The sequence below is a fragment of the Linepithema humile genome, chromosome 4 (genome assembly GCF_040581485.1).
Source record: "Linepithema humile isolate Giens D197 chromosome 4, Lhum_UNIL_v1.0, whole genome shotgun sequence".
NCBI classification, from domain to species: Eukaryota; Metazoa; Arthropoda; class Insecta; order Hymenoptera; family Formicidae; genus Linepithema; species Linepithema humile.
The window spans coordinates 7,988,905-8,007,211 of record NC_090131.1 but is presented as its reverse complement, the minus strand read 5'-3'; the positions used below and the strand labels follow the sequence as shown (position 1 = coordinate 8,007,211).

The 18,307-nt window shown below is 29.7% G+C and overlaps 1 protein-coding gene and 1 long non-coding RNA gene across 2 annotated transcripts; one reads left to right on the top strand and one right to left on the bottom strand.

The window, feature by feature from the left end:
• The first annotated feature begins 3,124 nt into the window (after positions 1-3,124).
• On the top strand, positions 3,125-12,581 carry LOC136999628 (uncharacterized). The gene is made up of 3 exons (XR_010889940.1): positions 3,125-3,753; positions 11,818-11,952; positions 12,443-12,581. It is a non-coding gene; the product is annotated as an uncharacterized lncRNA (long non-coding RNA).
• LOC105674160 (Diuretic hormone 44 receptor 2) lies at positions 9,629-18,275 on the bottom strand. The gene is made up of 10 exons (XM_067354011.1): positions 15,789-18,275; positions 14,987-15,062; positions 12,907-13,352; positions 12,462-12,556; positions 11,783-11,948; positions 11,392-11,548; positions 11,104-11,234; positions 10,931-11,022; positions 10,648-10,786; positions 9,629-10,581 (listed from the first exon to the last, which is right to left on the bottom strand). The coding sequence occupies exons 1-10, from the start codon at positions 15,921-15,923 to the stop codon at positions 10,414-10,416; spliced, it is 1,605 nt and encodes a 534-aa protein (XP_067210112.1). The 5' UTR covers positions 15,924-18,275; the 3' UTR covers positions 9,629-10,413.
• Positions 18,276-18,307: the final 32 nt, after the last annotated feature.

The window sequence follows — 18,307 nt, the reverse complement described above, 5'->3', positions numbered from 1 at the left end:
AAATATTCAATTTTAAAAATTCAGTTATGTGTATATGCAATTCATCAAAAAATGTCTTTATTGCTTACGTATTTTTCATTGCATTAGCGCAATATTATGTATTAAAAATATAATTACACAGTCGATGTGATAATAACTTTTCCAGTATTGACATTTAATTTTACACCATTAGTGCCAAGGCCGATTTTAGGGGAGGACAAACTGTGTCCTTGCACAGAAGCGCCACAACAGAGGGGACGTCGGAGACACCTTTCAAAGACGCATTTCGCATTTCCTTATTATTATAATTAAAAATATGCATTAATAAGATTATTCTGTCGTACTTGGACTAGTTTATTTTTTTTTTCTAATCCCCTCCTTTTGTCCATTTTTACATTGATAAGGGGTTGAGATGTGAAGATTGCATAGGAGCACTGTATGAGCTACAGCCGGCCATGATTACATTACTGCATAAAGAAATAATTATTAAATTTTTTATCGCATTGATAAGCGTCGCGTTGAGGAATTGTGAACGCTACGAAAAATGCAGCGCGAAGGGGTTCACCCCAACTCTCTAATTGGAGCACGAACGGCGATAATTGGATAGCCAAATATTTGTCAAGCACACAACCGTAACTTATGTAACAGAATTATGACCATAAAGAGGGTAAAGTCAGAAATGGACAAGCTGGTATAGAAAGTGCAATATTACGTTGAGAATATTTGGCACGTTTTCATACAGTCAAAAGAAGAGATGTAAATTTCAAGCAATGCTGAATCCCATTGCCTCACCGGACAGTCATTTTGACCGTTCGATTTATAGGAAAGACTTTGCATTATTGAGAGAAACGCACCTCGCGCTCTGTACAAACGGCGCGTTCTTCATTAAGTATTGACGGAAAACAACCCCAACGTCCTGTTCAATCTGATTTTCATGCTAAACCAGCGATTTGTATGAGCATTTATTTCTCCCTTTCGTTTCTTTCTTTAATATTTTAGAGAAAACCACCAGATTTTAGGTGACAAATCCTTCACGCTTCTTATAATATTTATAGCGGTACCGCTATCCAATCAAATCGATACGATCCCCTATAGATTTTTTATTTTCAAGTTGAACATACGGGTTTCTTACTTTGCAATTCTATGCGAGCTAAATTGCGTAAAAAAATGCAGTTACAATTTTCAAGAAGTTTTATTTTAATCTATATTATAATTTAAAGATGGCTGTAAAACAAATAAAAATTTCACAAAAAAGCGTAAATAGTAGCAAACTTGAATTTGACTTTTACAAATACATTTACACTTTTACTACATTGCATATAACAACAGATTTGATTTTTGAAATTTCCTTCTAATATTTCTTATGAAGTAAAACTGCATTTTACATAAAGACTATTCATTATTGCATATAATTGATATTTATTCCTGTTTATTTATTCAAGACTTACCATAAACTTCCGAGGTAGAAATAATTTTTTAAACGCCCAATTTCATTCAGTTTGAAGCAATATATCACTCTTTTCACTTATTTCCAATTATCTTCAATTAATTCCTTCCGTTAAGTTCTTTCGTCAATTGAACAATCGCACACAAAATCTGTTCATCACTAATAAATCATTGTTCCATCACTACCGTTAAATTCAGCACAAATTTACGCGTTCCATTTCTTTAAATCGTTCGTCTATTTATTGACTCCGGATCGCGATTAGACCGACATTGACTGTTAACTTTATTCGCGGCAACAAAATCGCTTCTGGCAACATCTCGATCTCTTGGCTTCGACGGGATCGTCGGGAGAGGCGACGGTAGCATCTCTGGTGAAAAAAAATCGACGCGAGGAAGGGTGAGTTTGGTTACTCGCAGCTCTCTGGTAGGGGTTGTTTCATCTACCGTAACCACGCCCTTGGACCCGGCGTCGCAGGCTCTCTCGCCCTCTCGTTTCCCCAGCATCCCTGGCAGCATCCCGAGCGTTCTCCAATCGACAGTCGAGAGACATCTCGGCAAACCCGCCCCGACACCTGACGCCACGTCGCCATTCCGCTGCACTTCGTAATTCACACGACAGTACTTCGCGACTCTCCGTATACGCGAACTGTTTTATTGATCATTCGATGTCCCGTCGACTAAAACGCAAGCTTTTTTTTGAAAAATTGATACCTGATTCCTTATCGTTAAATACTATCATTGAAGAATACGTCTCGATAAGAAGTACACCGTTGGAATTTTTCAAATTTTAAATTTTGCGAATTTTAATTTTTACTACACTTTCATGTTATATTAGACGACACTTATATCTGATTTATGTGGCAAAAATTAATATGATCGCAATGTAGTGCAATCCTTTTTTGTTACATTAGTGATAAAATTGAGATGTTGCATGCATAATATCTGATATCGGACGTAGAAAAACAGATTACTTAAAAGATATGATATTACTAAATATATAAAAGTATAAAAATATTAGAAAAATTCTTTTCTCAATTTCTTGTAATTAATAGATGCATGATTATATCAGGATTTTGCAAAAATTCGTCAAATTTTTACCATATTTTTATGAATGATAGCAAAACTACATTGCGATGTCTAATCAAAGTATTTGCATCGTTATCTACTATTTTCTGTCATCTTTCAAATAATTATCCGTTTATAAAACTTATTTTTAGTGTCAATAAAACTCAGTTTGTTATCGAATTTTTCCGACATTCCTGAATCGAATACCAAACAAATCATGTTGCACCAATATGAATAGATGAAAATAAGATAGAATAATGTCTAGAAAATAAGCTGCATGCAAAAGGATTTCCTATTCCAACTCTAACAATGTTTGGTCACAGCAGCAACCTGACATTATTGTAAAACAGGACGATCTTGTGTTGACTTGCGACTATTTGTGGGCGTTTTTCTATTAATGCTCTATTTAAATGCCGTAGTTGTTGCTGTGATTATCTAATTTAGTTGTAAGAACTTATAGCGAAACACTCCTTCTTAAATCCATCAAATGTACGGAAGGACTTTAATTCTTAATTTAAAATTCTTTTTTTGCGATTAGCAATCAGCGATAGGCAAATGTGTAATCGATTTCCAATCGCACGCTCCAAGTGCATGCCATTTGTCTTTCTCCTGAATCTTTCCGACTGCTTTTAAATGCAACGTAACTGTTGGTGCATTAACTTCAAACCTATACGCAAACTCTTTTTCGTTGTTGCTGCTTGCAATTCATCGGCTTCATTTTTTTTCAACGTTCAAGCTTGTCGCTTAGATCGAAATTATCGCTTTGAAATCTTTTAAATTATTTCTCACAAACATTGGTGGATAGCATTCTCGCCATAAATTTCACAAATGAATCCATTTAGCTTTTACAGTAGGTTTTTTTTAAAGATAATAAATTGTGAGAAGGGGATTTCGAATCGGCGCCAGATGTCGTTACAAATTCCAAACGCTTAAAAAACGTTGCAAAATTACATCAAATTATACAAAAGAAATTTTTTTTAAAGAAATTACAGCAACACAGTTGTACTTTACCACACTCTATTTTACTTACTATCTTAAAATAAGCATGTAAATTTTCATTGTTGTCGCTTTTCCGTGATGCTGATTGGTTATCTTGATGTATGCTGTGCGTTACTTCGTGCTGTCGAGCAATTGTTATCGCGAAGGTTGTATATTTTAACAGCTCATTTGATAACTCTTGTTCCATTCGATAGTTTTTGGTCGTGTGAGAAGGTTTCTATAGTGTAAGAAGACTCCCACGAAAGAAAAGTATCTATAGTACACGTAAGTTGTAATTTATTTTATAATTTTATATTATAGGGTGAAGGATTATATTATTTATATTCTTAAATTGTAGGCTTAATAGATAATATTTTTCATATCTCATTTTAATCTTCTTGATTAAAAAATGTGAAAGGCGTTATGTTATGTATTATGTTATATCATAACATGTGTTAAGCTTAGTATTTAAGATTTTATGTTTTCTTTACTGTGATGCTCTGATTTTATTTTTATTTTATCTAATATATAATAAATTGGTCTAATATATAATATATAATAAATAATATCTTAATAGAAATAAAATGCAAAGTAAAACAATGTTTAGAATTCGCCATTTTGAATTTGTCAATTTTGACATCACTTTTGTAGTTAGTAATCTCAAAAATCGTTATTATCATTATAAAAGAAGTTACTTCGCATTCTTATGTTCAAAGAAAGCTATTTTAGAACTGTATAATCTAACAAATATAATATAATAATGGCCATCGAGCCATCGCGATTGTTGAGAAAATAAGAATATTAGGGAAGGGAAGATAGATAGACAAGGGAAAAGAAATCTTGTCTCTTTTTTATAAAATTGTGACATTTATTTTATATAAAAGCTGCAAGAACAAAGAGAAAGAATAGCAAGTCAAGAGAGAGGGAAGATTCATCGGAGTATAGATTCTTTGGAGGATCAGATGGCGAGCAAGTCGCATATGCGTCACTCGTCTGTAATAATAATCACAGTTGTATTCTCTATCGTACTCTCGCACTTAAAACCAGCACTAAACTCATTTGTTTCATTCGTACTTTGTAACATATACACTTTTATATCATTTATACAGAATATATTGTAACAAAATATATCTAAAATTTAGATTATATTTCAACAAATTTTTGTTAAATTTGCACCAAAAATTAAAGAAAATATGCATATTAGAACTAGCATAAAAACTAATGCACATTAAAACTATATTTAACGATTATGCGATTCCTTTATTGAAGCAAACAAAAGTAGAGAAAATATAATTTTTATTTGTATATCTAAAAAATAGAAAAGAAATTTTATCTTTTATTTTACAATTAAAATTTGATTTAATTGTGGATTCTATCTTTATTTTATTTCTATTATAATCTTTATTATACAACATAAATTTAATTTTAATTGTTCTGTTTTTTCCTATTTCTTTCTTTAAAAAAGATAAAGATTTCCTTTAAGTTTGTCTTTCTTGTAAAATCTCCTCATATTTGTTTAGTAGATTAAAGAAATGAAAGGATAAAAAACCAGCCTTGCTTTTTAAGAGGCAAACCGCAAAGCCCGTAATTATGCAAACTGGTCAATCGGACTTTAATCTACTTTCAATCAAGGGCGCCACGCAATCAACGCTCATCTCAGAAAGTACATGCATGGGGTTTGACGCGTGCAGCCGAAAATGTAACGAAGAGCCGTGTCTGCGGGCACGCGTGTGCCGATTCGAGTCATGATAATCAAGGACGCAATACGCACCCCGCTCAACGTCCGATTAATATGTTTCACGCTTCGAATGTCATGAGATAGTTCACATCTCGTTACTATGATGACAGCCCCTTTCACAATCGAGCAATTTTATTCTATCCTTTCATTCCGTTAAATGTATATCTTTAGAAATGATATGATATGATAAGTAATATTGAATATTGTTAACATAAATGTTATGATCACCAAATACATATTATATATACTTATTAATTCTATGAACTCTAAATAGATTTGCAATTAAAAGGCAACAATGTTGCAAAATAATTTAGTTCTTTATTTAATTCAATGTGTTATCATTACAAGTAATAAGTAATAATTGATTTATCATTAAAATAATTGAAAGAGTGAAATTTAGAACCATAATAATTAAAGAAAGAAATTAAGTAAAGCTGTGAAACGGCGGCAGCGCACACGACAGCGACAATCGAGTCATAATCAATACCGTCGACAAGGTATTATTACGTTAAAAACGATTAGGAGTTTGCATGACTTGAGAAATTTGCTACCCTTTAATACTCTCTTATAAATATTACGACATAGATATAAGAAATATCGAAGCAAATTAAAAATAGATGATAATACTAGAAATACATTTACTCGAAAAAGTGTATTATGAATACACATATCATGATCATATTTTTTATTCACAAAAAATAACGCATTAATTGTAGATTGTGAAATATATATTGTATGTTATCAGAGATTCACATCGGATTTAAATATTACATTAATTGTGTCGGAAGATTTCATAATAAAAAACGAAAAATTTAAATTAATATTAAATAAATTTAATAATTTAATAATTTAATAATTTTACAAAATTAAATTTTAATAAAACAAACATTAAATACTACTTACAACAAATAAGAAATAATTTATTTTTATAAATATTTATAATTTTTTTATATTTTAATTATATTATTAACTACCGACGATTAACATACCAATTTCTATTTCTTTCTTCTTTTTTTTTTAAAAAGAGATAAAGAGAAAAAAGTATATTAATTAATTTAATTATTTAACTGTTAAATTTTAATACAATACAAGTCATAGAAAATCTCAGAAAAAATACAGCATTATAAATTTAAATAATTATTCTAAAAAGTTACAAACCAGTCATTTTGACCGCTTTGTAGTTTTAGTGTTAAATAAATTTCTAGTGTTAAATAAGCATTGCTAAATATTAATAATATTAAATTTATTAAAAATTAATTAATAACATTAAACATAAAAATATAATATTTCCATATTTTATTAGAGTTTAAAAAATATTAAATATTTAATTTTGATAAAAAGATTGAATATATTTTATATGTGTATATTATAATGTTCGGTTTTATTATACTGACGCTATATTATAATATACACATCAAAAAACAAGTTGATAATATACACATCAAAAAACAAGTTGATAAATATCCGCAATATGAAGTATTTGAAAGTATAGTTGCCATTTTCTCATTGTACATTAAACTGCAATAAACACATAATTGAATTGATCATCAATGTACACATTTATGTAAAATTTATATTAGATGATTATTGATTATTAAGATACTTTATAATTCTTTATTGACTCAATTCCTACGAATAGATTTCTTGAAATAAACAATGTAAACAATGTAAACTATGTGTAACATGTCATTTATGTAAACAATGAGTGATCTATGGAATATATGGTTTGTCGAAGACTTCCCAGTCAGCAAAGTCTGTTTGAACAGATATTGCCAAACGTCCCTGATAGAAATATTTTGCTGAAAGTACTATGAAATCAATGAAAAGTAAAATAAAAGTTTTTGAAAAATTACTGAATATATTTCAAAATGAATCATAATTTTCCGTATGAAAATTTAATGTAATACTATGAAATATAAGGAAAGTTAAAATATACTGCTGAAAAATAATAAAAGAGTTTTGAAATATTAGACATTATGAAATTTACTGAATTAAACTGAAAACTGTTACTTTTTAATAAAAAATTGCTAAAATATTTATGAAATTAATTAATGGGGAGATTAAGAGAAATTTCCAAATACATTTCAGCAAATTTTCGTTATATTTTTAGAAAAATATTTCCATCAGGGGTCTGCTACAAATTTTTGTCAACAAAAAGACTGCAGATTATATACAAAACCTGTTACATCAGATGATGATAGCAGAATATCAGTAGAAATGTTACAAAACCTGCTGACATAATTTGATAACAGATCAGTAGCAGAAACCGAGCAGGATTCACTCGGAATTATTACAGCAGATTGGCGGCAGAAACCGAGCAGGACCTGTGCAACGCAGCTTGATATCAGATTGGCGACAGAAATCGAGCAAAATCTGCGCAGTGCAATTTGATGTTGTTCGCCGCTATGCGGCGTGTTTCTTCATATATAAACTCGTACTCAAGATTCATCTACAGTGCATATAAAGTGTGGCCAGTGGCTTAATTAAATTTATCAGTTTAATACAATAATCTGATGCAATCTTCATAAGAGATTCATAATATTAAACTGATTTTTGAAATTGAAAATCCGCCGCGAGTTGACCCGATATTGCAGTGATTTCGGGATTTGGCCTAATAAATTTATTAAAACATAAATATTTTTTTGTCCCAATAAAGCAAATATATATTACATACTTTGCACACCTCGTTTACTACTTTTATAAGTGAAACGAGAAATGTAAAATTGTAATAAAGCATTTAAATGTCGCTATTCCATTTAAATTGTGACAACAGGTTCTGCTCGATTTCTGCCGACAATCTGACATCAAATTACACTGCACAGATCCTGCTCGTTTTCTGCCGTCAATCTGCTGTCAACCTATGTCGGCAGGTTCTGCCAGCAGAACACGAACTTAATGCGGACACAGATAGCACCGTATCTGCTGCCAAGTTCTGAGTGAATCTGTTCGCAAACTGCCGGCAGACTGCTAACATTTTATTGACTGGGTTTCTTTATATTTCATTTTTTCTGTTACATGCTTTAAATATAACTACACAATTTTATTTTACCACAAAAAATGCCACGAAAAATCAACAAAAGATTTAGTGAACTAGATTTTATACTAGTGAAAAAGAAAAATAAATATTATAACGTAATAAAAAATATAAATTTAATTAAGAAACAAAATGTAACTTTTATTTAAACTTACTATGTAATGTAATAAAAATATAACCCAATATAATGTCATTATTGCACGCACACATGCATATACACATAACTTTTCAATTTTTAACATTATAAATATCTTCTTAATTGATACTAAAATTACATATACAGATACAGATACATTAACTATTTTATATAATATAATTACTCTTTTATTTTTCTTTAATTTTAAAAGATAATTACTCTTTCTTGCATTCTAACATCTAATTTATAAAGCTTACATAGTTTAAATTAAAAATATAGTTTGCCATGTCCACTCAAACGACACGGACCTCCAATATCATTTTTAGCAAACTGACTCGTTACACCGAATAGTTTTGGTTCTTAGTTTTTTAAAATAAGAAAGTTTACACGAAAACACAACATGACGGTACTGCTATGCATTGAGAATAATTGCAATCAACCACAATTCAAATCTTAAAAAGGACATCGTGTATGTTTAATGTAAAACATGATTTCCTTCCTGATGATCTTAAGATTGGTGTTATTAGAAGAGGCATGACTTTCAAGATGTGTTGTCCTTCTAAACAATTTTTAAATGTAACGAATATAAGAAGATTGTAATATCCGAATTAGTTTTATAAGTAACGATTGTTTATTAATATGTTCCGAATTTTATAATAACTAACTACTGAAGATGACCACAACCAGATGGTCGAAACGTCTAGATTGACCTAAACTTTTGTTATAATATATTAATAAATTAAGCACGAAAATCCAGCTTGGGCTCTGTAGCTTGTTGTTAATAATTTATTTACATAGTTTACATTGTCTATAAGAAAAAAGTCCATGTAAACATCATATACACAATACGTAAACAATTCATATAGACGTGATTTTGAAATCTACTGCACAACCTTGGTTTTCACGCCTATTCTATTCTACCAAAAAGTATGTGATAAGACAGTTAAGACATATCACACCAGATGTCATGTTGATCTACAATTCTAAAAAAAGGATAAAATATTAGGAAATAAAGGATAGAATATTCTATGTATAAAGTTCAGTTCAGTAAATCATCTTATATCCTTACATGATTGTAATGATTGTCATTATTACAAATCATTAAAAGTCGACAAGAGTGACGGCCCAGATCCAGATTGAATTTTGGTGACCTCACGCGGGGAAACTAAGAAACTAAAGGACAGACACTTCCTTTTGCTACTATTTTAAAAAATACAAATGCAAAAAGCTAAAATAACTATATATAAAATGAACATACACACGCAATAACGCAACTTGACTTTATTTTTGAAAATAATTATTAAATTTATGTAATTAAAGCATATTTTTTATAATACTCAAAATTACACGAATGCTTTGTAAACGTTAAGAGTTTGAGATAATAAAATTTAATATACACAGCAAACACAGAATATTGCAGTAACATTGCGGCAATGTTGCAACATTGTAGCAACATTACAGCAATATTGCAACATTGTCACAATGTTGCTGCAATGTTCTGTGTTTTTGCTGGGTAGATATAAATTTTTGTTACAGATGATTGCAAAACCGTTTAAGTCATAAAGTCAGTTTTTTCTGACCTGTAAGCCGTGCATATTATGATTCATCCGCCTCACTCAAATCAGAATGTAACAATTTAAATGTTTATATATTTTCATATTTTTTCATATTTTTATTTTCTTAACATATTCTAACAAAATTCCTAACAAAAAAACATTCAATTATTGTTCTTTAATTAGCTCCATTTCTTTGAAATCCCTTCAATAGCTACGTCGGAAAAATGTGGCATGTTTATAAAAGGAAAAACTACAATAAAGTTCAAACTAAATGTACTTACACAACTTTATTCTTACATATAATCGATATATTCTTATATTAATTTTTTTTATTAATATTTGTATATTTTCAGACAAGTTATATAGATTTCACTTTTTGTGTAGGAATTATTATATAAATAGCTGAAGAAGTCTATTTAATTTTTTTTTTTACTGATAGCTTCTCTAAAGCTCTAATCGCCTTTAACCTCATCGCCTTTAATCAATACTGCTTTCGATTGATTCCGTCCTTTGAATTTTTCGGTAATTCTCGATGTCCAGAAATGAAAGAATCGACCTCTCTTTTAAAACGTCGAGCCCTCCAAGCTCGTCGTATTTCCGCTCGTACTTCACCGTTTAGCAGACAATAAAGCAAAGCTACGAAAGCACCCTAGAAAAACAAATACAATAGCATAAGAGTAGGTACGTGCAAGTTGTGCAACATCACGATAAACACCTGAAAGGATGCGAACAGTTGATCGCAAAAGAGCCAGACGAGTTCGACTCGATAATCCTTATGATAGGATAATCCTAAGAAAAAAGTGTAATGTATTCCAAAGAGTGGTACTAGCACTAGAGTCGACTTTGCCCATCTCCTACATTAAAAATAAACAAATACAAGATGTTAATATTTATCATCAAAAAATTATATACCTAATTGAGTTTTTTTGTTACAAAATGTTTGCTTCAAGACTTCTTACACGTTCGAAAATTGAGAAAGTTAATTGTAATCAACTAACTTGTATTTCATTTTTTTCCGTTGCAAATGTACCGACGTCTTCAGCTTCACAAGCAAAACGCGCACAATATTGAGGAATAATAAAAAATTGAGCTAAGAAAAAAGGAGAGACAGCAAATAATTAGAATTTGTGCGAATCAAATGAATATCGTCTTACGCAAACAACTGACATACCAAAATAGATATGATAATCGGTACTCTTATGATGAGAAATAGTGACGGATTTTCGTGAGTAGTCCAACAGAGAGTATCTTCCACAGTTGCGCGTACTATAATCCACGGTGCTACTACCAAGATGGGAAGACCTATGACGGTTTAATAAAAACATGAATTCTGCGATATAAAATGCAATATTCTACGATGTAAAGTGTGTCCTATGATGTATAATATGATAAATGTGATAAAAATCGACATTGTAATAAAAATTAAAATATTCACGAGCTTAAATAAAATCAATCTTACCCCAACCTAGCAGGATATACAAAGCTATCGTGCTGGTATCGGCACACAGTGCCAAGAAGACCAGGTTATGTAGATACAACCCTTCCATCAAGATCCATGAATAATTCGCCACGATAAAGTATTGCCACAGACTCGTGATAATCTTGCAGACCCAAGTCTGAAACATAAATTGAAAAAGTTAAAGCAAGGCAAACGATTTAAAACATTATTCATCTTTATACATATGTGTAAAGTAACAATACTTAAAAATTACTTTGATATTTGATTGCAATAGCTAGTCAGTTTAATGAAAAAGTTACGAAATTTTGAGAAATCTTTAAATTAACGTAAAATTTTAATATCAAATATAATAAGCAGGTCGATAGAAACTAATCATATCAGTGTCCTTTACATTGCGTTCCCTAATAAAGGTATTTTTTCCATCAGCAAAAACAACGTCCCAGGCTAATCCAATGCTGTCGACGAAAATCCAATCTTTCAGAAGTGCCATGAAAGCTCTCATGATAAAAGATGCAAACAGATGCATATGCAATTTATTTCTGGGATTCCTGAGTTTCCTAGGTAGTGGAAAAGGCATTAGCAATCAATACATTTTTCAATTAAAAAAGATTAAACAGGAGATGTGTTTATTTAGATCAGTGCTCGGAATTAGTCTGAACATTTCAGTCGATTTCCGTGATATACGCCTCCTTTCCTCTTCTTACCGCGCGCGCCGCAGCCACTAGGGCCAGCGCCGCCGAGCGTTAGAAGCGGCACTATCCGATTATAAGTGGGTTCTTCTCCCTATTTATTAAAATTTAAAAAAATTTATTGAAATTTATTAAAAATAAATTTTTTATTTTTAAATTTATTTTTAATAAATAAATTTTAATAAATTTTTTTAAATTTTAATAAATAGGGAGAAGAACCCACTCATAATCGGATAGTGCCGCTCCTAACGCTCGGCGGCGCTGGCCCTAGCGGCTGCGGTGCGCGCGGTAAGGAGAGGAGAGGAGGCGTATACCACGGAAATCGGCTGAAATGTTCAGACTAATTCCGAGCACTGATTTAGATGAGGAAAATACGCTGACCTGAGTAAGGAGAAAATCACCATGGCGACGATTAGAGTAATAAAGGAAGTGGCGTATCCAATTTGCGATACAATCCTGATGATCGGCAACCATTTCTGTCAAAAGTATATAACAATAATGCAACGTTAACTAAATTTAATTTATTATAAAAATTTAATAAGTAAAATATATATAAAATATACACAGAAATATTTATTCTAAACAGTAACAAAAAAATACAGCAATAATTTCTTATTGTTAAGGTGATGCTGAAGTGATCTGTTTTACCCATTTTTTTGAAACAGATTATACTTTTTTTTGGCTGTGTAGAATGAAAAATTCTTTTCTGTAATTAAAGTACATATGCTAATACAGGGTGGATGGTCGATTTGAAAGGATTTTTTATTCCATTTTATAAGCAATTAATTGATATTAAAAACATAGAGAAGAGGCAGACGTAGCTCACGTTTAACAGTGATGATTCCGCGGGCGGGATTTCATACCATCGTGAATAAGTCAACTTCTTAGCACCGTCGATCATGTAACGCTTGCTATTCAGTATACACAGACTGTAATTGCTCCAGGAGACGTTCTGCGAGTTTCGGTACCACGTGCCGTTTGCCAAGCAGACTTTGCTGGCCATTGCTCTAAAATTGTCATTCCCCAAATCGGTGTATCCCATAATCGAGGCCATAATCGAGGCTGGTGGACAAGGCAAGGTCGCTGTTTTCGACGCTTCGGTGCGTGACCAGCAGAGTATTTTATCAAAATACGGTGGACATTGAAGGATCTCCGTTCCATTGCCTTCGACGATGCCGTGATCCTTTTTCAATCGGTTCTCTTGAGTGATATTATCGCTGGATAAGCCGATCTCGCCGATTTCTGACATCATGCCGTCGAACGTGGATGCACCTACAGTAGCGATCAATGAAATGGACTCACCGAAATTATTGTTTTCTTTAAAGTCTAAAGCAAAGTACTGTACAAAATCGCAAAATTTATATTAAAGAGTATTATTAACGACCGATAATTTTGATTAGAACATTTTAGTTAAATTTAGTTGAATTTAAAATATTTTTACATATTTATAAAAGTAGGACAATATACAATAGAGACAATACTTGCTTAATAAATTTATATTTCACACGTATAACAATAACAATTATAGGAACAAATAATTAATTATAACAATTATTAATATTTTTTAATAATAACTAATATTTTGTGATATTTGTGATTTTTCACTTTCCATCATTTTTCGGTGATTTATTATTTTTATAAATACTGCACGATACTTTTTGAAAATAAGTGTAAACTTGAATTAATTCCTAGCTCGTGTTAATTATCTATATTGTATACCCAAATAAATTTAATTTAATTCTTCCCACCCTTACAGTACTTATCAAGGACAGGTCATTTCGAAGAATCCTGCTGAGTACATTTCATTGACCGCTACTGTAACATTAGTGTGCTCATTCGTGGCAATAATAATTGTTTGATTAATTCGGAAAACGCCGCATTTCGAGAAATATCATATTAGATCTATGTCACTAGCGGATCCCGATTAATCATCTATTGTTTCTGATGAAAGGTTTCTTTTAATCAAGAAATTTATTGTTTCAGGAACTTTTTCGAATTTTTAAACAAATGCAAAAACCAAAAATTATTATTTAAAAAAATTTTAGCTACAAGAAATATTAAATTCTTTTGCAAAAAGAGTAAAAAACTTTATAGATCTTTTAAGAACTGAATGGCGTTTCATAGTGTTGTGTAAATATTATATATTATTATAGCCAGGGTTGGGAAGTAACTCGTTACTTGTAACGAAGTTACAGTTACAGTTTTTTTTTTTCGGTAACTATAACTTAACTTCATTCCTTTTTTTTCATCTATAACTGTAACTTAACTTAATTACACATTTATGGTAACCAGTAACTAATTTAACAGTTAATTTAATATTCTATATACGGTTGTATTAATTATAAGAATTAGGGCCTATCCAGACAAACTTGCATAGTCGCATAAACATATGCATAAAGAAATTGATTTCTCCATTGCATATCATATATGCAATTAATTTAATATTTTAAATGTATTTTTATTTTAAGTTTAAAACAATTGTGAATTATTACATATAAAATAATATAACACAAAATTAAGTACTTATGTAGTATATAAAATCTTGAAATGTAAGATTTTTATATTTAAAATAGTAGTGCACATTTATTGCAAAAAAGTAACTGAAAAGTAACGACTCGTTACTTTTTGAGTAACTATAACTGTAACGTGTTATTTTTCAGAGTCTTGTAATTGTCCGATAACTTGTAACTGTAACTAGTTATTTTTTCAGTGAAAAAAACTGTAACTTTAACTAGATACTTTTACAAAATAACTTTCCCAATTCTGATTGTAGCTTATATAATAATCAATATTAAACTAATGAATTATATTTTAATTTCAAACAGCTATTTAAAGATGTGAAGAAATCTGCTGTAAAGATTTATGTACATAGATGTTGTAACAAATAATACAAGGTCAAAGTTTACCTTCATTAAAAAACTGCTCGCATTTGTATTTCTGATTGGCCAAGAAATGCTGCATTTTTGCATCTCCCATTATAATCTTAAAGAAGCAAAAAGAATAAATTGGTTATCTAGGCGCTGTCTCTTTACAATTTTAACAGAATTTTTCTCCGTTATTCATTTCTTGATTTATAATAGAAGATTATAATAAATCTGTGCGGCGCCGAAAAAATATGACACATCGTGTTAGTTTCTTTATTATTATTTAAATCAAAATCAATTATTATTTAAATCGATGTCATGCATTTATTCTTATTATTAGTAATACGAGATGCTGCGACAAAGCAGAGTAAAATTGTCTTATGAAAAGAAATCGTAAGCATATCTCATCTTTTTACTTTTTATTTCTTATTTTTTCTTTTAAACTTTATTTTCATTACCGATGCAAAGCAATATTATAATTTTTAATAATTTCACATTTTCTATTTTTCTCTTTCTTTTTTATTGACGTAATAAAATAAAATTTCTTCGAAATAAAAATTTCCAAAGTATTAAGTCAAATTAATAAGTTACTAATAAAAAAAAACTGTTTAAAAAAAAATTGTTTTTTTTTTGCGGTAGTTTTACATAAGAGTAATCATATAATAAATAATTTAAGTAATAAACAATCAAAAATTACTACTTATATTTTTAGGACACTAACAATAAATTACAATTTTTTTTGTCGCGCATCACTCTGTATTTTTTCACTCTTTCACACACAACTTTTGATAATAAATCTTTTAATCACTGCAATATTTAACATTAATAACAATTTCTGACTCACCTTTGTAATGATTTCTAGCGAATTAAAATTATTCACAATAACTCTGTTGAAGCAGTCGCGCTTTCTTAAGTATGGACACCCGCGCGTGCACGCAATTGCGACTCTTCTGAAACTTTCGTAGAGAATCATTGCCATAAATCGAGCGGCTGCGCATGATTTTCCGCACCCCTTTCTCTCATAACGATGCGCAAGCGAAAAAGCGCTATGCTTCAAGTACTCTATTTCAAGTACTTACATTAAATTATTTTAAATAACATTTGAATAACAAATAAATTATTTAATCGAGTAAACAAGTATATTATAATGTAATTATTTTTTTTAATACTAATTTTGAACTATATAATTATGTGGTTTTTTAATACCAATAATTACTTTTTTTAATACTAATTTTGAACTATATAATTATATTTAAAAAATTATTTAAAAGATAAGGATCCACAAATATAAATTTTCTATAGTTAATGTAATCTATGTATATGAAACTATTCGTATTGATTACTAACTTGTTATAATTGCTACAACTTATTATAATTTATATAATTTAATTTGAAAGAAGTTTATAAAAAATTATTATTTATAATAACATAAAATCGCTCAAATTGATAAAAAAAAAGAATATTATACCTTATTAAATATTTTCAGATCTGCTTTTAAGGTGAATATCAAGTTCATCTTTCTCTCTATCTGTCTTTTCAAGATTTTTTAAAATTATTGTACTTAATTATGTAAATTATTTAAAATCTATAAAACATGCTATGTTTACCGATTTTGACAGTAACATTAATATGTTTGTGAAATTGCTATTTTTGGCGTACTTTGTCATCGTTTTACTATCCCTACATAACGCGTGACTGCTCGGATTTTCCATTTATGTAAATATCGCTGAATGTTTATCATGTTATATGTAATGCATTGGTATACATGCAATCCATCAAAGATTAATTTCTAAAAAACCTCTTCAATCAATTGTCGTCAATATTTGTTCAAACAATGTTCAAATTGACGATGGTTTCAACTTATATGTATAATTATATTACTTATTTCTCGCAAACTAACTTCCGCATTCAACGTGATGCAAGGTATATACATGCGATATTATGCATATTTATTAAAAAGTTATCAACAAAATAAGTTTAACAAGTAGAATATAATTTTTTGACGTAATGTACATTTAAGAAGGAAATATTATGCTCAAAATGTTCATTCATCATACGATTAGTCAATGGTCCCGAAAATTATATATTTTATTTAATAATAAAAATACAAATAATATTAGGTTATTGCTCTTCCTTAATTAAATTAAAAATCGTTTTAATATATAAAGCCAATAGAGCAAAAGCTGGATCGATTTGCTCAAAAATTCCTTTTTTTATTATAAATTTATACAGACGTTTCGGCCAAGGTACGTGGCCATCTTCAGTGTAATACAAAAAATATATAAAAATATATGTACTAAATTTTATATATTTTTTGTATTACACTGAAGATGGCCACGTACCTTGGCCGAAACGTCTGTATAAATTTATAATAAAAAAAGGAATTTTTGAGCAAATCGATCCAGCTCTTGCTCTCTCTCTCTCTCTCTATTGGCTTTATATATTAAAACGATTTTTAATAATAAAATATGTATTATAGTTTTCAAGAATTGAAAACGATAAAAATTAGTATGTAATTTCAAAGTGAGCGCATTCCTGAAATTTTATCTCGTCGATGCCAAATCGTTATACCGAAACCTTTTTGCCAATTATCCGAGAATGTATAACAGCAGACTCAATTATTTGTATAAACGTGCTTTATGCAATGTAATAATTATACATATCAAACAGTAAATCATGCAACTAATTTTATTAATCTTAAAAATGATGTCCATGTGCACCAAAAAACCGATTATAAAGAGACATGCGAAATATTCCACGTTACGGCATGTGTGATTATCATTTTACAAATTATCTCGTAAAATTCTTATTTAAAAAATATACAATTATAATCGTTCTTTTTGATACTTTCCTCAAAATTATGAGGAATTATATGTTCATTAGATTGTCTAAGTATTGATTCAAATTCTTATTTCACATTGATTGTATATAATATATATTTCTTATTATATATTTATTAATAATTTCTTTTATCATGCTAAATGCAATGAGCAGCAATTATTTACCCAAATAATGCTTCGTCTTTCGAAGATAAGTTGAGTCAGGTTGGAGCTTTTTCAGGGATGAGACGCAGCCCACGCATTCAATTTATCACGTTTAAATGAATAAATCTGTTAATAGTCGTCCGTATTAAAACTTTCATTAAATTGCCAATTATTCATTAAATTTCGTTAATATTTATATTAATTTCAATTAACATGTTTATACATAAAATGTGAAAGTGGCTAATTCTCATAATTAAAAAGATAGCACAAAAAATGCTGCGCTATTTATAACATATTAATCACAGATTTTTGTTTCTATACATTTAAAAAATTTATAAATATTATTTTTTGAAAAACATGCCACGGAGATATTTCTTTC